The sequence below is a fragment of the Silene latifolia genome, chromosome 4, assembly GCF_048544455.1.
Source record: "Silene latifolia isolate original U9 population chromosome 4, ASM4854445v1, whole genome shotgun sequence".
Classification (NCBI taxonomy): Eukaryota; Viridiplantae; Streptophyta; class Magnoliopsida; order Caryophyllales; family Caryophyllaceae; genus Silene; species Silene latifolia.
In genome coordinates this window covers 99,855,448-99,878,569 of record NC_133529.1, presented here as the reverse complement: position 1 = coordinate 99,878,569, position 23,122 = coordinate 99,855,448, and the positions used below count along the sequence as shown (strand labels likewise).

At 39.7% G+C, this 23,122-nt stretch overlaps 1 protein-coding gene across 1 annotated transcript; it reads right to left on the bottom strand.

Annotated features, from left to right (window-relative positions):
- Positions 1–7,993: 7,993 nt before the first annotated feature.
- On the bottom strand, positions 7,994–9,799 carry LOC141653637 (hydroquinone glucosyltransferase-like). Its single transcript, XM_074461467.1, has one exon. It carries the CDS (start codon positions 9,775–9,777, stop codon positions 8,341–8,343), a length of 1,437 nt encoding a protein of 478 aa, XP_074317568.1. The 5' UTR covers positions 9,778–9,799; the 3' UTR covers positions 7,994–8,340.
- Between the last annotated feature and the right edge of the window lie 13,323 nt (positions 9,800–23,122).

Below are 23,122 nucleotides of genomic sequence, written 5' to 3'. Positions count from 1 at the left end.
TCTAGACCTTTGTTCTTACTTTTTGGCGTCTACGTGCTTGAACTTTCGACCACGTAAGCTCGGATCCTTCTGAGTACCAGCCTCGTTTGCATGACCGACCAATTTGACCAACTCCACAATCAATCAACATAATTAATTTAATCGTTTTCCTCTTGCGAGGGCACTTTCGTTACATTCACGTCGAGCATCACTAATCGATATCTTAGTTCATCTCGTTTCGTCAAACATGTAAGTCTGAGGGTGTATAATCTTTATTTATTTATTTATTGTATTTACTTTCTGTAATAATCCATTGTAAGGTTTATGTCGAAAATACCAATTAAAACCGATTTCTAAAACCGTGTTCTAAACCTCTTTTTACGGATTTCCAGAAGACAAACCGTCGAGAAAGGACGCAGCAACTGGTGCGCCTCTTCGAAGGAGCGCAGCACCTGCTGCGCCTCTTCGTGAGGCTGCCGCAGTTCCTGCTTCCTTTCTTCTTCCTTCGTCCTCTGTAATTCGTTCTTTCTTATTTGTTTCCGTTGTTTTTGTTAATTCTTCGATATAATAGTACAATATTTCACATGTATATATTGTTCATCATCATTAACATGTTTAATTAATCATTAATCCGACTTAAATCCCTTATAATCCAATATTTACGGGTTTTCGTCATTAAAATCAATCCGGGTTGTAAAAATTCAATTTGTTCATATTGAGTTTCTGTAATTCGACCTTTTGATATATTTGCATCTGTCTTTTGTCATATGTTCTCATATTCATCGCATGTTCGTCATATTTGTCATTAATTCATCATGTTTTGTCTATTTCATTCACTCATGTCACTAATTAATCATCCGTTCATGTAATTAATTCGTCTAATTCCGTCTCATCCATGTTTTATTGCTTTCATGACCATCAATCACATGTAAATAACCTATTAATAACTTATATCCGAGTAAATAATTTAATCAATCATTAAATTTACCGACGAGTATTAACAATTCGCAATTAAACTTCACAGCGAACTCGGTCGAGTCAGAACAGACGCAGTAAAGCAATCATTGCGCTTATTCTAAAGGACGCGGCTTCTTTGCGCTTTATTCAGTTGAATTCTGTCCCTGAACTCCGTTGTTGCTTGACCTAGTTTAATTAGCTTACGTTTAATTAATTGTTATTCGTCTTATCGCCTTCTGTTTTGTTCGTTAATTTATTCTTTTATTCGTTTTTCTCAAATTATCCGTTTTAAAGATATTTTCGACATAAATCGCCTAATCCATTGTAATTATTGTAATTTTCATTATTGTAATTTTCGTTGTATTATTTATCACGTTTGCTTGATTCATTTGTATGTCTTTACATGAAATTGAACATTAAATCCTACTTTGACCCAATTGTATGCTAAATTACGTGTCAACCGACTTAGCTAATTCTCACATGTTAGGATTAAAACTTGGATGTTGCATTGCATGCATATAACCGACGATATATCAAGTACGAATAACTTCCCTAATCATTAGTAGAGGCCGCTATCGAGGCGGGCGGGATTAGGTGTTCGATCAAAAGAGCTTCCTAATACGTACCCTCACCCCTTACTCCAGATCTCTGTGAACATCCGTGTTCATTGGCATCCACGAGAGTCATTCTAGACATAGAATGCTAAGGGTAACGATTTCTTAGTGTTCATGTCTTTACTTTGTGTCTAGACATGGCACGAGGTACTCGAACGGTTCCAATTTCCCATAAAAATTGGTGGCGATTCCAACAAAAATGCAAACGCTTGTTTCTCTTTCCTCCCAAGCGCCCCCGTGGGCACTCCCGCTGTCCACAATATGACCGTTAATATTTTTACATATAAATAAAAATAAATTAATGTTTCTCAAATTTAATCTTTTTTAGGTTTAACTTCAATGTTATAAAATAAAATACATTCAATTTTAATTAAAATTAATAAGTGATAATTAATTATGTATGATCAATGTTTTATAAACAAATTTGTGATTGATCAAATATGTAATACTCCGTATTTATGAGTCTTTGGGTACTCTATCGAGTAGGCCTTACTCTGTCGAGTAAGGGTGAGTTGCGTTTTAAAATAGTTTCTGACCTGTTGGGTACTCGATCGAGTAACTAGGATACTCGATCGAGTAAGGGGGCACTCGATCGAGTACCTTAGCTACTCGATCGAGTAGCTCGGTTAGCGGGTGATAATTCGACGGGTTTTGTTAATAACACGGATTAATATATAAATCCTTCCGTCACTTTCATAATACACTTTTACAAACCTAATAACATTAAAAGGGAGATTCAAGTTACGTTCTTCGCATTCATCCTTGTTGTTGACAAATCCCGGAGCTTGAGAGGTCGGATTCCATCGTTCTTTATACCTTTGTGTTCCTTGCGTTGAGGGTAAGATCTACATACCAATTTTATAGTATTTCGTCAAGTTTCGTTAAACCCTAATTTTGGGATTGGGGGTTTTGTTGTAGATAATGATTGGTAGTGATTATGTGTATGTATGATAGGAGAAGGATTTGTAGAAGAGGCTTTTTATACAAAATTGTTGAGACCGTCGATTGTGTTCTTTGTTCCGGTAGGATTTCCTACTCAGTATTAGTCCCATAATGGGATATTGGTTGATGTATTGTATTTGGTTGTTTGCTATAATAATTGTATTGTGATTGTGGTTGTGATCGTTGTTGATGGTTCGCGAGGCGTGGCCTCGGCTGAGTGGGGTCACTTGCGGGAGTGACTTCACGCCCTAGTTTCGCTATACATGGAACCCGCCACGAAAGGGATGTGCATTAATGGACAGGGTTATCGCTCACTATGTGGAGCGGGGATTTGGTGGGTACGGGCCGCGGTCCCCCATCGGCGGGGTGGTCCAATGGACAATCGGTGATTGAGATTGTTGGAATTGGTGTGGTTGTGTGTGTGACGGTTAAAATTTGCCTGTTTATCTTATTGTTGATATATATATTGAGTTGTGTGATTAGTATCGACCCCGTTTAAATGTTTTAAAATGTGGTGATCCATTCGGGGGTGGTGAGCAGTTATTGAGCAGGTATGATATGATGCGTATGGGATAGCTGGGATGAGTCATCACGTGGCAGTTAGAAGTCTTCCGCTGTGTCAGAGATGTTTTATAGCCTTGATAGTTTTAGCAGTAGACCGTCTGAGGATCTTGTATTTCTTTTTATCAGTTTGGTATTGCTATGTAATCACTTTAAACTTTATTTTCTTTTAAAGTTGTTTCATTATTGTCTTATGAATATCATGCCTCGGGTAACCGAGATGGTGGCATCCTTATACCTGAGTGTCCTGGTAAGGCACTTGGAGTATGGGGGTGTTACAAAATATCATATTAATTAAAATAAGAAAAAATTACAAATAAACACCAAGTATTTGCGCATTTTTACAAATTACCACCACGTATTTGTTTTTTTACAAATAACCCCCCAAATTCAGTGTATATTCCCCGATTACCACCGTATTTTTATCCCGAGCATGGTTATTCTAAATATCCGACTTGTTAAGTGACGATTTAGACGAAATATCAAAATTGCCCTCATTTAATCACATTAACATAAAATATTTTCCAAATCATCCATCCAAATAACACAACATTTTCCCAATTCAATTAAAAAACCCTAAATCCTCAAATTCATATAATACATTTCCCTAATTCATTTGCTTCTCATTCCTCAATTCATTTGCTTCCGTTTTGTGTCATTTCACATCTTCATATCTTTTATTCAATAATCAATATAAAGCTGCTCCTCCATCAATTTAAATGAGGTGTATAAGCAAAACCAAATTGCTGGTGGTGCACGGCGGAGACGGGTTTGGTTCGTGGCCTGCTACGTTAATAACGGTCGCCAGGTTAGTTGTCGTTTTCTGAGATCGGTCGTTGGTTGAATGGAGCAATGGTGTTCGGTTGAAGAAGTTGCTGGTTGTGCGTCGAATTGACGATGCCGAGACCGATGCCATCGAATTGGGATTTGCAAAAGAAGCAGGTCGTGCGTCGGATATGATGATTCTGGGCAGCAGCAAAGTAGTTGCAGGCTATCAAAGGCGGCTGATTTCTGGTTCATCTTTGGGTCAATTAAGGTGGAGTGAGTTGATTCTGATGTCGAGGTTTACTACTGGGCTCGTGAGTAGCGATCGCAGCACCGAGATCGGAGTTCTTTGCTAGACGGTGGTTTGCCCAATTCATTGTGATTTGCCCTCATATAATGAATTGAGGAGTGAGGAGCAAATGAATTGGGGAAGTTTATTATATGAATTTGGGGATTTAGGGTTTTGTAATTGAATTGGGAAAATGTTATGTTATTTGGGTGGATGATTTGGAAATTTTTTTATGTTAGTGTGATTTAATGAGGGCAATTTTGGTATTTCGCCTAAATCGGCACTTAACAAGTCGGAAATTAGAATAATCATGCTCGGGCTAATAATACGGTGGTAATCGGGGAATATACACTTAAGTTGGAGGGTTATTTGTAAAAAAACAAATATGTTTCCACACCAACTTCCCACAAATGTTTCAACTCTTCCACCAACGGTTGTAAATAAACATCTAAATTACTTTTTGGATTCTTTGGACCGGGAACAATAAGTGACAAGAAGATAAATTACTTTTTCAAGCACAGCCAAGGTGGTAAGTTGTATGGAGTGACCATTACAGGCCAACATGAATAAGGTTGACCAAACTGATCGAATGGAGAAAACCCATTTGTACACAAGCCAAGTCGCACATTGCGGGGTTCTTCGGCAAAATCAGGATACATCATATCAAAACGCTTCCATTCCTCCCCATCACTCGGATGACACATCTTTCCCGAAGTACGAGGATTTTCCTTGTGCCATCTCATTTGTTCGGCAATATTTTTTGTTGCATACATTCTTTGAAGTCTTGGAGCGAGTGGAAAGTAAATTAATGGCGAGTTTATTGATATTAGTTTCCTACTCTTTCCACCTCTCTTACAACCCTTGTTGCCTTTTTTCCCCTCAAAACAATATCGCCCTCACGTGTCTCATATCTATCTCTTTGACATTTTTTGCACTTGTCAAGGAAAGCATCATCTTTCCAAAAGAGCATACATCCTTCGGGACATGCATCAATCTTTTGATGCGGAAGTTGAAGACCTTTAACTACTTTTTTAGTATTGTAGAAACTTCGGGTCATGACATTATTTTCGGGGAGAGCATCCTCAAGCAAAGAAGCAATGACATCAACGACACTAAATGACATATTAAACTCACATTTCAAGGTTACTATCCTAGAGGCGGCTTGTAACAATGACATTTTGCTCCCTTCATATAATGGTTGTTCAGAAGCTTTTAACATGTCAAAAAAGGCTTTTGCTTGTGGATTTGGTGGTTCTTCTTCATTCATTGCAAGATGATCGTCATTATTGAAAATATTAGACTCCAAGGCATCAACAACCATATCTCTATATGGGTTCTCATTTTGTTGGATTTGAGGTTGTTCGGGAGAATATGCTTCTTCATGAGAAATCCAATTGTAATAGTTTGGACAAAATCCATTTGTATAAAGATGTTCTTCTACCTCTATGTCATGTAGATATTTCACGTTTTTGCATTTAGTACAAAGACATCTAAGTTTATTTTTTTACCAAATCATATTCATCATTTTGTTTAGCAAATTCAGTAAATCCACGAACCCGCTTTATAAATCTAGCGGTAGGACGTCTCTTCTTATCTACTCTTTCTTCGTACATCCATCCACGTTCCAATCTCTTCATTTTAATCTAAATAATATATAAACCATAATTTTAACAATAAAACATAGAACCATGTTTAACAATAAAACATAGAAACTAATTAACTATACTAATTAACTAAAATTATACTAACTAACTAAAATTATACTAAAATTATACTAATTAACTAAAATTATACAGAACTAATTTATACTAATTAACTAAAATTATACTAATTAATTAAAATTATACTAACTATACTAATTTATTACTACCTTTAAGAATACTCCACATCAAACTAATTAAAATAATTTACTAACTTTAAAAACCTAAACTTTATACTAACTTACTATATTCAACATTACTAACATATAATAACTTCCACCTTACTAACATTATACTAATTCACTAAACAATATAACCAATAAACAAAATCAACAACACTAACAAAACTAATATTAATCAAAATCAACAACACTACTATAACCACAATCATCACTATCAAAACTCCCAATTTACACAACCTTAATCCCAATTTCACCAAAATCTAATTAAATAACATTTAAAAACCTAATAATCAACACAAATGTTTATATAAACATATCAAATCATCCTAATACTAATTACAATAACAAAATAATCTAAAATTAAACAAAGTAATTGAAATTTAAAACAAAGAAAGAAATTATTCCTTCAAATAGCTTAGGATGAACCGAAATAAGGGACCAACTCTTCTTGCCGGCGTCGAGGTGGTCGCTGTGATGGTGGTCGGAGTAGTGGTCGGAGTGATGGTCGGATTAGGTGTTGCGGTGGCCGGGCCGGCTTTGTGTGTTTATGTTTTAGTAAAGTAAGAGAGAGGGGAGAAAGAGTCCCGTGTTGTTGTCTATAATAAGTGACTGGGCGACTGAATTAGCTGAAACGTGGTTGATAAATAATTCAAATAAATCTAAATACTTTTATATGTACCTATAATTAGTTATTATAACATGTACATATATAATATAGTCAATGTAGGGTCAGGATCCGGTGAGAACCACCAACATAATGAGAACAGTGAAAAACGTCACTAAATCTCCACCAAATATTGCTTCGAAAGTAGATATAATGTAATTTCAAGCGAATATGGTGTAACTTCAATTGTTTTGCCTATGCTTTAGCTCATTTAATTCCTATAGTAGTTGGTAGATCATTTTGTGCGGAGGTGTTCGCACCATCTACGAGCAATGCTGTTTTCTTTGATTTATCGATATTATTGTAATGTCTTAGAACTTTTCAAAAAAAAAAAAAAACGAGCAGCACTGAAAGTTTCGAAAAGTCGATGGTATAATAAAATACTACCATTACGACAGGCTCGGAAAAATAATAATTTTAGGCTTTTGTTTCGCCATAATCGGAGTCCAGATGAAGATTTATGGAGCGTTTTATGTATCCGCTTTTATTTTACGCGGGTTTGTGTACTACATGTTGGGAATAATATGACCTTTGGTATAAATATATTGTACGTACATATATTTTTTATTATAATAATATGACCTATAATAAATGTAAATTTTATAATAATTATCTAAATTATTATAATAATTACTATAGGTATATAAAATATTTAGTTCAACTTTTATCAAATTTGTTTAAAATAGAGAAAATTGTTGATTACAGCCTTTTAAAAATCACTTTTTGAAAATTACAGCCTTATAAATTTTTTTTTGAAAATTACATCCAAAATATTACTTTTCTTCTAAAATTGCACCAACTTGAGGTTTCCGGTGAATTTTGATGATGTTTTTATGATGTTTGGGGTGATTAATTGGTTTGTGTTAAGGAGAGGTAAGAAATCTGGGTAAGTAGGCTCTCAAATAATAAAGGGTACATCATAAAAACATCATCAAAATTCACCAAAAACCTCAAGTTGGTGCAATTTTAGAAGAAAAGTAATATTTTGGATGTAATTTTCAAAAAAAAAAAATTATAAGGCTGTAATTTTCAAAAAGTGATTTTTAAAAGGCTGTAATCAACAATTTTCTCTTTAAAATATGACCTTTGGCATAAATAAGTACCTTAATTTGTTTATTTACTATAGGTATATGTTTAACTAATGTAGATTGCTTTTATACTGAAGGTACATTGAATATAAGTTAGAAGTAATAGTTATCATATATATGTACATATTATTTTAACAAATGTCTTAACAAAAATATATATCAAAACATATACAAAAATGACAACAAGATGATTGTGTCATAATGGTAGTAACAAGGTCATACGAACCAATAACATTTTTGGAGGTTTGACTTGATAATAAATCTAGGGGAGTCATATATCCACGAAAAAAATGAAGATGCCACTGGTTCTATTAGAGCAATAACTAATATTAAACTACATATATTAAATTACTAACCTAGCCTTAAACTAACTAATAAAAGTTAACTATAGTTTGCCACATGTCACGATGTCATTGGTTGTGTCATTGGTTGTGTATGAAAAAACGCATACACAATGTGTATGTGTAGCATCTTCCCGACTTTTCTTTGACCCTTAACCAAAAAAACATGCCCCATAGTCCCATACATGGAAAATGAATACAATGAGCCATGGAAGAAATTGATAGTCTAACAATTGCTAGACTGCTCCACCAAGCCCATTACTGTTGTGAATTGTGAATCATCCACACTTGAACCACCTTATCTAATGATTTTTCAGATGATCCACCTTCACTCAAGGCTAAATTAGCCTTATCTTTCAACTTGCTCATCCTATCTCTCATTACTTTTCCTTCCTCTCCTAGAATCAAACTCCTTGCATACTCAACAATTTGCTCTCTTTTAACCAAACCCTCTTGATTCGGCTTTACCCTTAATGCAACTTTTAAATCCTCGGCTAACAAAACCGCATTAAACTTCTGCTCAGCAAACAACGGCCATGCAACCATGGGCGTACCATGAACAATACCCTCCAAAATCGAGTTCCAACCACAATGAGTCAAAAACCCGCCTACCGAGTCATGACTCAGGACTCGAACTTGCGGGGCCCATGATGGCACCACTAGACCTACCCCTTCAGTCCTCTCCAAAAACCCTCGAGGCAAATAATCAAGTGGGTCATTAACACTATCAACCTTGAAAAAATTTGCATTAGCAATTTTATCATGTGGACTCTTTACAACCCACAAAAACCTCACACCACTTAACTCAAGCCCATATGCTAACTCCACAATTTGATCATGAGAAAGGGACCCACCACTTCCGAACGAGACGAATAAAACCGAGCCACGTGGCTGCTCATCTAACCACTTTACACAACTACCACCATCGGTCTCACTTCCAAACCCGGTTTTGATTATCGGTCCAACCGGATAGACCGGAGGAAAGTTATCCCTCTCTCGAACCTCATCATCCATTAAGTATTTAAACGCTGCGGGTTCGAGATCCGGAAAACTATTCACAAATATCCCAGCTACATCATGAAATTTTCTAAGCATGTGAAGCAAACCTTTATATGCTTCATCATTTCTATCCTGCGCCGGGTCTATAAAATCAGACCCATAAACAGGAACGGAACCGGGACAAAGCCGAACCGGTTCAGGTAAATCCCTATACTCACACGTGTATGTTTTATCGAGGATAGGGAGCTTGAACCCAAAACACAAGCCCAGCCCACTAGTGGGAAAAAATAAGTAAGGCAAAGCCCCAAACTGTTGGGCCAACTCAAAAACAGGAAACCCAAAATGGTCCGTAACAATGGCGACCAACCGAGTTGACTCAGCCATGACTCGGAGGGAGTCACTGAGTCGCGGGATGGACCGAGTCAGGGTGAGTATGATCCTGGTTTCGATAGCGGCGTGTTCAGGGAGGTCGGAGACGTCCACGGGTGGGAGAAATACGTGAGTTATAGGTTTTGGAAGGGAGTTAAGGAGGGATAGGGCGGAGTTTGATATAGGAGAGCCATCACTTGGTAAAATGAATGTGACGGAGATGTTGTGTGACTCAGTGAGTCGGCGAGCTAACTCAGTGAGTGGGATTAAGTGACCCATTCCTGGTGTAGGAATCATGGCTACGTGAACTCGGTTTCGTACTTGCATGATGAAACGAGTTGAGCTTTTTTTTTTTAAATTGTGATATGAGGTTAAGAGGTTTTAGTAGGTGAAATAGTAAGCAAACAAAGAGGAAATACAGTTAAATGTATTCAAACAAAAACAGCAGTATAGATCTTCAAATGAATGGTTAGGAAAAAAATCATGCGGTGCATACGTGCATGAGTGTATAGTTGCACTACACGTTTATTTGCGTCTCTATCTTATGCTTCCTATCCGTATCGTTTATTTATTTACTTTTCATAACATTACGTACATTAAAAAGATAAAAAAAAATCCAAATCCCGTGTGTATATGATCGAGTAATTTAAGGTGTAACTTGTAAAATGCGTGTTTTTGTACGGGTCTATTGGCAGGGGCGTCTAACACCCCGTGCAATTACGGGCGAAGGAACCAGGCCTCCGGTTTTGAACACCGAATTGATAAGCCATATTGATTAAATTTAATACAAAAATCGAAGTATAGTACCCTTGTGCATTCATATTTGGGGCTTCATTTTTTCTCGTTGCACCGAGCCTCAATTTGTTTTAAGACGCCCCTGTCTATTGGACTTGACACTTTAAACCGCGTCGTAGGTTATAAATAGGCAGTCACAAATACTCGTAATACTTAAAGATTCTGATAATGATTAAAAATAATCTAATTAGTAATTACTAGTGTATAGCAATGTGACAAGTTAATTAAACTAGCTAATTATATAACCACATTATTGTTGCTAATGCTCCTATTATGGAAAATTAGAGCTCGGGCCGTACATCTAGGACACTCAAATGAATTTGAAAAGCCGAGTTTTAAAAGTCCGTTCAAAGCCCCTATAAAAAGAATAACAGAAGAAATTATATTATATATGTTTTGGTAAAAATTTACCGGTTACGAAATTAATTATGTGAGTGATAGTGATTAATCTAATGCCAATCACGATTTGGATGCAATAATAACAATGAACGAAGAAAAGACGAAATGAAAGAAAATGACACGGAGGATTTTTGGTGACGCGGAAAACCCGGTGTGGGAACAACCGCGGGGGGAGTCGGAATCCCACCAACTTTGCACTATAATCAAGGCTTAATATGCAAGTAAGGAAATACAATTATTTTGCTAGAGAATTATTGCCAAGTGTAGACGGGAATTTTCAGAGGTGTTGCGTTGTTTTTTGCTCAACTTCTCATGCCCTTGTACGTTGTTCTTCCCTTGCTTTTATAGCTTTCAGAAACAGATTTAGGATTAGCAAACTTCCTCCTGCTTCTGCTCCTGGAATCTTGGGTTGTTGCCATGAAAATAGGTAGTAGTTGCTGAAATAGTCAAAGCCCAATTCTTCCTCTTTTTGCACGTGGGATTTATCACTTTGCAAAGTGTGTTTGTTTTACCTTTTGATCTGGCGGCTGTCCTTGCGCCATGTCATTAGTCCCTTTTCCTTCCCATCTTCCAATAATTCCTTGCCACGTCAGCTATCCAAATAGTTAATATTTTATCCCGAACAATTGCCCCCAAATTTCCGTCTCAAATTCTTTTAGGCGAGAATTTCTGTTTGCAACGCGGAGAACAGACGAAGTTGGGCAGTTATCTCTGACGATTATAACTTCCCACTTGTGACATCCCATCGTCACTTTCCCACTTCCCCAAGAACTCTCTCCTCACCCTAACTCCTCATTACTCCCAACCTCCCTATTTAATTCCTTGGTAACTCCCCTCCTTTTCCTATTCCTCTCATTATTACTCTTCTTTCTCTAATATCCCTTCCCTCAACCAACATATTTCTCCTTTTTCCGGCCGTCATTCAGGTACTCCATCTTCTTCTTTCCTTTTCTTTTTTTTCTTTGAACATGTCACATCAAACTGCCTCCTCGACCTCCGTTACAGAGATTCCAGCGCCGGTCAATCTTTTCCCTTCTGGCGGTGTCCTTTCCTCGAAACACTCATGTGATTCCGACTTTACCATGGAGGACCTTGCTTACATCAAGGAGACCTTCGGTTTTTCCGACCAAGTGGTATTTCACATACCCGTTCCTGGTCAGAAAGATGATTTTGAGCGGGAGGGGTGGATATGTTTGTATGAGTATGCATTCCGCCTGGGTCTGAGGTTCCCGTTTCCTCCTCTGGTCCAGGAATTTCTGAATCTGAATAGCTTGGCTATCTGTCAAGTCGCCCCGTATACTTGGCGAACTCTGGTTGCAGTACATGCTATGAATAGCCGTTTTGGCTATGATATTGGTCTTTCGGATCTTGCACATCTATTGTCGGTTAGGTCTCTTAGTCGGGGCCAGGTGACCATTCGAGTGCGAGACGGAGAGAAAATTTGCATCATCTTTCCCGGAAAGCCCGATGATAGCAAGTGGTTTTCTCGTTTTATCTTTTTGAAAGTCGATACGCTTCCTCCTCCTACTGATTATATCGTCAGCACCTGGCGGTCTACTCGCGGTATTTGCATGCCCTTATTTTTTTACCCTTTCTTTTGACACTTATATTTCCTTACTTGGCTTTGTGCGTAGGTTTGCGTCATCTGACTCCATCTTCCGACGAGGTTGCATCTTTGACCAAGCTTTTCGGGCCTCCTGAGGAACACAAGACTTTCTCTAACCAGATCCAGGATTCTGCGTCTGCCTCAAAGGTGGAAGAGGAAGAGCTTGTGGAGGAAGAAGAAGCACGTGAATCCATGTCGACTGATGCGTTGTCTCTTTGACTGTTTTCTGCTTCTGGAAACTTGATACTTATCTGGTTCTGACTTGATTTTCCTTGCTTCCAGGTTCCGCAAAATCCAGTCTCACTGGCCGACATCCTGGCTCTGAGAGAAAGGAAGCGCGTAGAGAGCACTCCCAAGCCTGCTGAGAAGAGGAAAGCCACTACCGCCACTGGTTCTGAAACTCGCGCGAAAAGAAGGTCTGCTGCTGTTGATCAGACCCAGGAGCAGGTTCCCATCGAGGTCGTTCCTCTAGCTATGAGGCCTCCAGTTCCTGGGTATGTTCCTTCTGCTTCTGGGGATTTTCCTGCTTCCAAATCTGCTCCTGCTACTGGTTCTACCCCTGCCTCCGGATCTGTCCTCGCTTCGGACTGCCCACGCTTCGGAGTTGTTCACGCTTCGGAGCCATTCACCGCTTCAGGGGCCACTACTGCTTCGGAGCCCCCCTACTACAGGGCCATACATTCGGGTTGTTGCCTTTACATTTCCGGAGGATTTTGGCAAGGCCAAATCCGAGCGTAATCTGAGTCTGATGGATCAGCTGCTGTTCCCTTCCCTCGAGTCTGCATTGGGAAAAAGGGCCTTATGTAACCTGGTGGATCGTGCTGCTGAACACTCCTTTGAGGTGAATATACGCTGACTGCTTCAAGCCTTTTTCTCTCTCTCTTTTTTTTTTTTTTTTTTGACACTCTGTTCTGGCTTGGCAATCCTTCCAGATGTCTATATTTCTGAGAAGGAAAGTTCCTCTCCTGGAGGCTGAGAAGGCGGAGCTCCTGAAGCAGATGAAGGCAGCTGAGGAGAGCAAACTCAAAATCCAAGCTGAATTAGACAAGTCCCAGAATTTGCTGCTGGAGGAGGCTGCTCGAAGCGGGGAGTTGTAGAAACGATCTTTACGATCTTTGAAGATGACAAGGACTGTCTTTGAAAAAGAGTCTTTGTTGAGGCTAAGGAATATCTTTAGAGGCCGAAAAATCTGCTGCTGATGGTGAGAAACGTGCTTCGATCTTTGAGAAACGTGCTTCGATCTTTGAGACTCATGTTTCCCAGATTCTGGAAGAGAAGGTCTCCCTGGCTTCCGAGGTGCAGGTGCTGAAAGAGAAGAATGCTGAGTTTGGTGAAACTTTAGTGAATGCTCTTATCTATGCTACTCTGGAGACGAATATCGGGTGCATAAAGGCGTTCCAGAGTGGAGAACATTTGACTTGGGACTTGGGAGCTGAAGAGGAGAAGCTTGCTGTTGATTTTCCTGATGGTCTGAACCTGGATCTGCTAGCTGGCATGGTGGGAGCAGGCGTTGCTTCTGTTGATGAACCAGGTGCTGAGGAAGAGGTGACTTCTCCTGATCCTGACACCCAGGCAGCTGCTTCTGAGGCTGTGGATCGTATTGATCTAGATTAGCTTTTCCTGCGTCTGAAAAACTTTTATCATACTTAGTTAGTTTTTGGCCCTGCGGGGCGTAACATTTTAGTTTCATTTTGAACAGTTTGGTGTATTTTGGTCTGGTTTTGGGTCCAGATATATTTTGCTTTTGAACTTAAGTATTTTCCGCTGGATATATCTTTGTGTCGTACCGTTTCTGGTGCTTTGATTTGTGCATGCACGTCGTTTGTTTGGCCATCGCTGTCTGATTGCTGGCTAAGGGGTCTAGTACGCCCGCTCGTTCAGAGAAGCTAGGCTTGCGTGGGTGCTAATGCATCGCTGGAGGCCGACTGTCCCGGTTGTACGTGCTTAGCCACGGACACACGCCTTCTGTAGTGAATACAGACCCTGCTAGATTAGTTTGCATTTTTATTCACTTGGCCATTTATTTGAAAGAAATTTATAAAAAGGAATTTCTTTACTCAAAACATTTAAAGTGGTTTATAACTTGAGAAATTTTTAGAATCATAGTCAAAATACATGTAGGGTTATTTCAGAACCAGAGAATGTTAAAATCCAGATATGTGCAAAAAATTTCAGAACCAAAAAATGTCGAACTTAGAACATTTTGGGAATCAAAAGATGTTTAAATTCAGAATAAGTGCAAAAGTTTTCAGAACCATAAAATGTTAAAACTCAGAAAAAAAATTTCAGAACCAGAAAAATATTCAGAGCTAGAGAAATATTTAAAGCAATATCTAGAACCTGGCTGAGCTGTATCTGGTAGGCTGAGTACCCAGTTGCTGACCATGCTGGTGACTTAGGTGAAATACTTTTTCAAGTGGGTGATATTCCAGGATCCGGAAACCATTTGCCCTTCCATAGTCATGAGTCAGTAAGCTCCGTTTCCAACTATGCTTTCCACTTGATATGGCCCCTCCCAGTTGTAGGCGAATTTTCCGGCTTGCTAGTACTTGGTATTCTGGAAGACTTTTCTCAGGACCATATCTCCTATCTGCAGGGTTCTTACTTTTACATTCTTATTATAGCTTCTGGCCACCGTCTGTCGGTAGGAAGCCATCCTCATCTGGGCGTTGATTCTGAGTTCATCTATCGTGTCCAGGGTGCTTGCCATTTCTACCTGATTCCGGTCTTCTTTTATGCATCCGTACTTGTGGGTTGGGACTCTAACTTCGGATGGGATGACTGCTTCTGCTCTGAACACCAGTGATGCGTGTCTAAAATATGATGTTTCACACTTTATTCTACACGCATTTCAGAGCTCAAATGTGCAATATATGCTACATTTCTCCCTATTTCCGTCTACTTCCGTATTTTGTACATTATTGCAGAAATGTGAAGAATTCAACGGAAAATCAAGTCAAATCCGTCCCCGAGTAATCTGCATTGCAAATGACGTAAAGGAATCACTCAAGGAACGAGCTTGGTGCGCAATCCAAGGCCCAAAAGACAAGTCCACGTATTTTAAGAAGTCAATTAGCGGCTCGGATCGATCGACGACCACCTTGATCGATCGACCAATGCTCGGGTTCGAAGCTCATTTTTCTTTGAGGAGCGATCGATCGACCAGTATTACCAGTCGATCGACCAGATTTCGATTGCAGACGTGAATTGAAAGACCGTGAATCTTGAAGCCCGTGAAGTTTAGGTTTAGGAAATAAGATGTTGCGTTGATTTCTATATAACGTAACATAAAACCATCAGTTTAGATATCAAGTTTTTATCTAAGTTTCTATCACAATACAGTACTTTGAGTTTTCAGTTTATTTCGAGTAACTAGGGTTTGGGATATCGATTTTAGCATTGGAATTCTGCCTTTGTTCTCAATCTTTCTCTTAAATCTCGGTATTCATTCTGCTCTAGTTTCCGTTTGTTGTTTACTTTCATTATTAGTATAGAATTGATAGCTAGTGTCCCGAAAGCCAATTATCGTTTTGTCATTATTGTTATTTACCTTAAGCATGAATTCAGTGATTATTATGAGTTTTATTGTTGTTTTCATCTTTATCATGAGTAGCTAATTCTTTAGTGCTAGGATGTAGGCGATTTATGGCATAGGCGGCATTAGATTAGGAAAGGCTGTTTCGCGTGTTGGTCGATAGACTGACCTTATCAGTCGATCGACTGACCTCGTAGGGTTTATATTCGTTTTAATTGAATTTAATCTTGTATTTAACGAATCGAATGCATGCGACCAGTTAGATACCTATTTCGTGACTGACCCATTAGATCGAAAGGTAGGGGAGGTTATTAGACCATCAATTAAATCGACTAAACTGTGCTAAGATCGAAAGATAGGTATAGTTTAGACCGTTAGTCACTTTTCAGGACGAAAGTTAGTATTAGTGACATTAGGGACCTATAGCGAGATCGAGAGATGCTATTTGTTAAGAGTGGACTGAGAGGACCTCTTTATTTCCCGCCTTACCTGTGTTAGATTCAGACCGATTTAGTTTCTTTGTCACGAAGCTATAATGACCCGACCATCCTAGTACCCTTCTTTTATCTGTTTAAATCGTATTTTTAGTCTGCTCCTAGTCTTAGACCAATTCAAATCAACCCCCACAATAGTTACCTCAGACTGAACATAAATCAATCAAAGTTTACAACTGCCTCCTTGTGGTTCGACCCTGTTACCACTAGCCTAGGTTAGTCTTAATAGGAGATTATAAATTTTATCTTTGGTACTCACAACGACGGGTATCAAATTTTGGCGCCGTTGCCGGGGAGGCAATAGTCCTAACTTTAGTTGTTTTTATTTTTAGTCTTTCTTAAGTTTGAGGGACATCCGTTCCTTAAACTTTTCTTATATTCTTTTTGTAGTTTCTTCTTATGCGCAGGTCACAGGGTGGAGAATTAGTACCGTTGAACCCTGAGCTTGAAAGATCCTTGCGCGAGTTGAGACGAACACAAAGGGTATTACCGACAGAGGAAGAGCTGAGTACTCTGTCAAGCTATCACGAGAACGATCTGTTCGAAGAAGACCCACAGGCTTCACCCGTTTCCACTTCTTCAGCTGAGACAGTTACTTCTCCGGAAATTCCAGTCATGGCCGAGGAAGCAAGTATAGCTAGTTATTCCGAGCCGACAGTCGACAACTTATATAAGGGGTTCGAGTTACGGAGATGCCGAAATTCGAACCAAAGCCTTCTTACATTACTATGGTCGAGAGGAATCAGTTTGGGGGAGCTGCAAATGAAGATGCAGCTAAGCACATGGAGACCTTTATTGACTACTGCTGCTCCATTCCCCCGCCAACTGGCGTGACCCAGGATCAAATCAAGGAGACCATGTTCATCTTCTCCCTACGTGACGCTGCAAGGGAGTGGTATAGAGATTTGGACCGGACCGCTCAGGGGATCACTGATTGGAACACATTGGCATTAGCGTTCTACAAGAAGTACTTTTCTGCTTCAAGGACGATCGCTATTAGAGCTCAAATCACGGGCTTTAAACAAGGGCCAGATGAGAATTTCCATGAAGCATGGGTCCGATTCAAGAAGTTGGTGCGAACCATACCGCACCATGGGTTTGAAAAGTGGAGTTTGTGCAACCATTTCTACAATGGGTTGTACGACGATCAGAGGGCCATTTTGGATCTTTGCTTTGCCAATGGAAGATTCGGCGAAAATTTGGGAGCAACCAAGGGGTAGAAGATCATTGACGATCTAGCTACCCACAAGGCCGAATATGGGAATTCGAGAGGGAACCAGAGGAGAGCTTGAATCCTCTTCTCGTTCTTTGCACTTGAGGCTCTCACCGCGAGATTTGACAAGTATGAGCTAGGAGGAGCTTCTAAGGGTGGGATATACCAAGTCAATCTTTGTGTCGACGGTCCCTTCGTCTGTGAAAGGTGTGGAGTTGAGGGCCATGTCTCGAAAAACTGCCTAGTCCATTTGAATCTTGTCTTGCCTTTCAACACTATAGGCGGACAAAACACCTACTACGAGCCAAGCCACCCAAACTTGAGTTGGAGGAACCAAAATGTCCAAAATCCAACCCAACATCCGCAAAGCACAACAACCCTATGTCCCGCCTCATCAAAAGCAACAAAGCAGATCAAAAGCCCCTTATGTGCCGCAGCAAAGAACAATCACAAAATTCTGAGTTCTCCGAGCTTAAGAATCATTTGCTAAAGGAGTCCCAAGCAAGAGAGGTCGGGATGAAGTTACTTGAGAGCCAAATTGCTCAATTGGCTAGTAAAAGTAACACTCGAGCTCCCGGACACTTACCTACTCAACCCGAACAAAAGGAGACCCTAAATGCCATCACTTTGAGGAGCGGGTCCACCCTTGATGGTCCTGCAATGGTTGAGGATGTTGTTGAGAAAGATGAGCCGGAAACAAGTCAAGAGAAAGCTTCAACGAACAAATCAAAGAAAAAGACGTCGCCAGGCATTTCGATCGATCGATCAAGTACCTAGTCGATCGGCCCGACTCACGGGTTCTGAGCTTCGAATCTGTACATCTCGGTCGATCGGCGAGGACAGTGGTCGATTGATGAGATCGCTGCGATCTTTGAAGAATTTCGTCCTTTAATGCCAAATAATCTACGAGACCACTTGTTTCGGGGAACCACCGTCCCGAAAATTTTGAAGGGCGGACCCGAGTGCTGATGGGTCGATCCCGGCTCAAGTTCGATCCAATGACGGTCAATGGTTCTCATTTGAGACGGTCTGAGGAGGGGTCTAGCTTAAACAAAGAAAAGGTGACGGACTTTCGGCCTAAGTCCAAGGATACCGGCACACGCGACTTAGAGGAGAGGGCTAAGGTACTCCTTACGGCCCCATATCCGGAGAGACTCGTGCCGACGAAGGAACAAGTATCTTTTAGTAAATTTGAGAAAGTTATTCGTAGCTTGAATGTTCGGTACCCTTCCTTGAGTTAGTTAACCAAGTGCCGATATACTAAATTTATGAAACAGTTGTTGTCAAAGAAAAAATCGCTTGAACATGTTCACCTTTGTTGCGTTAACTAAAGAGTCTTGCTCCTACTTGTCTCTCATCACTGCGCCCATAAGTTAGAAGACCCGGGCGGTTTTTCGATTCCTTGCGATAGGTACCTTTTCTATCGAAAAGGCATTATGTGACTTAGGAGCTAGCATAAGTGTCATGCCCTTGAGTCTAGCTAGAAAGCTTAAGTTGACCGGGTTTGCAATAAGCGAGATGACGATTCGGATGACCGACCGATCTGCGGTCGAGCCTATAGGAGTCCTAGAGGACATACCCGTCCGGATAGGGAAGTTTTTCTTCCCTGTTGACTTTGTTGTCCTTGACATGCCCGAGGATGACCATATTCCCATTATTTTGGGTAGGCCATTTACGCACACCGCTTCTTTGGTGCGATTATTGATGTCGGTCTAGGAACCTTGACTTTCAAAGTGGGAAAGCACTCTATTGTCTTTGCCCAGCCGGCTAAGAAAAAGGATCCCATGTGGCCCGTAACTTGTAATACGGTTTACGAAAAGAAATCGTACTTTGTACTTCCCAATATGCCTATGTCTATTCTGTTGTAACCCCTCTCCCCAGACCACAGGAGCAAAGCGGAGGAAGATTTGTCTGTTTCTAATAATGCGGGAGCTTGGTTTGGGGAAGAGCAAGCTGCAAGTTATTCCGGCCAGCGAGAGAGCCTATCACTCAAAGAGGAGGTCTTGGATGCCTAAGCTATGGGACCGATGAGGAAGTGGAAGGTGAGCCGACCAAGGTGAGATGGTCGATTTGGAGTCGACGATCCCAAGGAAGTCCTTGATTGGAGAGGTGACGAAGGCGATCACCGAGAGCTCTCCATTGTCGAAGCTAAGAAGGGTGCAAATCGATAACATGAGCATCTATGAGGCTACCTCTAGTAGCCAGAAGCCGGCGAAGTGGGCCATACCGTGGTCCTTCTTGATCAACTATTAGTTGATCAAGGGCGTTATAAACTTCATTTTATTTTTGTTAAGACGTTTTCTTTTCTGCTTTTGTGTGCGCGAAAACTTCGCTTTTATTCTTTTTGCTTAGGATTTTTAAGTACTTTAGACTTAGATTACGGGTTTTGCGCAATTTTGGCGCGTACTATTGTGCATTTGCAGGCATTTAAAGCTTGTTAGCTCAAATCATTGAGCAATTACGAAGAAATAAGACGCCTGCAAAGATGTTTTGATCGATCGACTGGCACCATTGGTCGATCGACTGAATTGCAGGTTTACAGGAGCCACTGTTCACGCCCACCTGGTCGATCGACCGATCTCCTTAGTCGATCGACCACCGCTGCTGCTATATTCATTCACGACCTCTCCCCTGCTGTGTTTGGTCGATATGCGGACCTAAGGGAGTCTTCTACTCCACTTTATTTTCCGTCGAATTATCTATTTCTTCTATTGTCTCACTTGTGCACAATTGTTACACTTCAAAATTGTTTTCTTCGGTCTTATGCGTGGTTTTCAATTGCCTTTTCAGGTCTTTATTGGTAGCACTGCTAGCTACTGAAACCTCCTAGCTCACGCTGGTTTGGGGAGGTTTCCTTTGCTGCGCTTAAAGTCTTGTGAGTTCCATATCTTTCTTTTTATGTCTTGCTTAGTTGTTTTCTCGCAAATTCCCATTTCTCTTTTCTTCACTACATGATTTTGCACAATGGGGACATTGTGCGATTTGGTTTGGGGAAGGGTTTTGCGTCGCATATCATTTGCTTGCATTCACGTTTATATTATGTTTTTGCATTGTTGTTTCTTTATTCATATTTACACAAAATTCAAAAAAAAAAAAATTGATAAAATTTCAAAATTTCAAAAAATGCACGTTTATTTTAGCATATAGGTCGAGTCGGAACGGTAGTATTTCTATGATGATTTTGCATTTGCACCTGTTTTGCCTGAGCCTTGCTAGATTAACATGTTATTAGTAGAATCGTATATGCATACCTACGAGTTTTCGTTAATTTATTTGCTGAACTTGAGACTTGACTTTAATAATTGGCAAACTACTTATATATTCTGAGGTTTAGAGCTTATAACTGGTGACATTCATGACCAGTTCATTTAGGAATGTGAGTAGTACTCCTTATGAGACATGTTCCCTTAATTTGCATAAATATGAATTTGATCTACTTAATACCTGTATGCATTCGGTCTGTGGTTTGTTGACACATGTGGTAGAGGTTTCCCTTTTCTCGTTTTACCCATAAACTCCACACTGCCAAAAATATCTTTTTTTTGTCCCGTTTACTACATCCTACATTTAGCCTGTCCCTCGTCAAGCTAGTAATCTGTGTTCTTGGGATTGTTACTCGTTTTTGGTAGCATTTGCTCTGTTGAGATGATGATTGGAAAATGAAAAAAGGAAAGAAAGAAACAAAAGAAAAAGAAAGAAAAAATGAAAAAAAAATGATTCGAAAAAGAAATGAAAAAGTGTCCTGTACTGTTCAAAGCAGTCGATCGACTGCCACATATGGTCGATCGTCTGAGATTCGAGGAAGAGATCAATTCGCATAATTTAATCCTTATCTTTTGGCGATTTTTACTCCCATGTTTCAATTATATCCTATGGGGAGTTTATTGATTTGAATAGTTTGGAGACTGTGAGATTTGTGCTTGATATAGCACCGTTTCGTTTGTTTATGAGCAAGAAGTTGGATGTTGCCACTTGGTTCCGTTTTGGTACTAGCTTGATCACCTGTACCGCCACTTTTCCATAAAATGTTTTGCCTCTTCTTACCCATACCTCACATATCCCATATATACCTCGGCATGTGTCATTGGTTATCTGTTCGGTTGGAATGCGTATGTACGGTCGTAGAGGTCATTTTCATATTTTATTGCTGGCATGTTTTCATAGGTCGTAGTTAGGTGAGAGTCACTACAAAATTAATTCTTTCTATCTTACATATATTCACCTGTACTTATTGAGTGATTTGAGCGACTCGCGAGAATCCAATTTGATAAGTCTCTATAGTCAAAGGTGCAGCGATCTTTAACGACTTTATAACTCGTTTGCATGATTCACATTACTAATTGATTGTTGGTTGTGCATTAAATCAGTTTAGGCTTTACAGTTGACAATTCGCTCTGAGATTGAACTCGTTCCATTAGGTCATTAGATCAAGTCTAGTTCTTGCTTGGGGACGAGCAAGGTTTGGTTTGGGGAGATTTGATGCGTGTCTAAAATATGATGTTTCACACTTTATTCTACACGCATTTCAGAGCTCAAATGTGCAATATATGCTACATTTCTCCCTATTTCCGTCTACTTCCGTATTTTGTACATTATTGCAGAAATGTGAAGAATTCAACGGAAAATCAAGTCAAATCCGTCCCCGAGTAATCTGCATTGCAAATGACGTAAAGGAATCACTCAAGGAACGAGCTTGGTGCGCAATCCAAGGCCCAAAAGACAAGTCCACGTATTTTAAGAAGTCAATTAGCAGCTCAGCCAGTCGATCGACGACCACCTTCAGTCGATCGACCAATGCTCGTTCCGAAAGCTCTTGTTTGCTTGAGGAGCGATCGATCGACCAAGATATTACGATCGATCGACCAGATTTCGATTGCAGACGTGAATTGAAAGACCGTGAATCTTGAAGCCCGTGAAGTTTAGGTTTAGGAAATAAGATGTTGCGTTGATTTCTATATAACGTAACATAAAACCATCAGTTTAGATATCAAGTTTTTATCTAAGTTTCTATCACAATACAGTACTTTGAGTTTTCAGTTTATTTCGAGTAACTAGGGTTTGGGATATCGATTTTAGCATTGGAATTCTGCCTTTGTTCTCAATCTTTCTCTTAAATCTCGGTATTCATTCTGCTCTAGTTTCCGTTTGTTGTTTACTTTCATTATTAGTATAGAATTGATAGCTAGTGTCCCGAAAGCCAATTATCGTTTTGTCATTATTGTTATTTACCTTAAGCATGAATTCAGTGATTATTATGAGTTTTATTGTTGTTTTCATCTTTATCATGAGTAGCTAATTCTTTAGTGCTAGGATGTAGGCGATTTATGGCATAGGCGGCATTAGATTAGGAAAGGCTGTTTCGCGTGTTGGTCGATCGACTGACCTTATCAGTCGATCGACTGACCTCGTAGGGTTTATATTCGTTTTAATTGAATTTAATCTTGTATTTAACGAATCGAATGCATGCGACCGTTAGATACCTATTTAAATGATCGACCCATTAGATCGAAAGGTAGGGGAGGTTATTAGACCATCAATTAAATCGACTAAACTGTGCTAAGATCGAAAGATAGGTATAGTTTAGACCGTTAGTCACTTTTCAGGACGAAAGTTAGTATTAGTGACATTAG

Coding starts and splice junctions, on each gene's coding strand:
- LOC141653637 (XM_074461467.1), bottom strand. CDS start 9,777: ATGCAAGTACGAAACCGAGTTCACGTAGCCATGATTCCTACACCAGGA.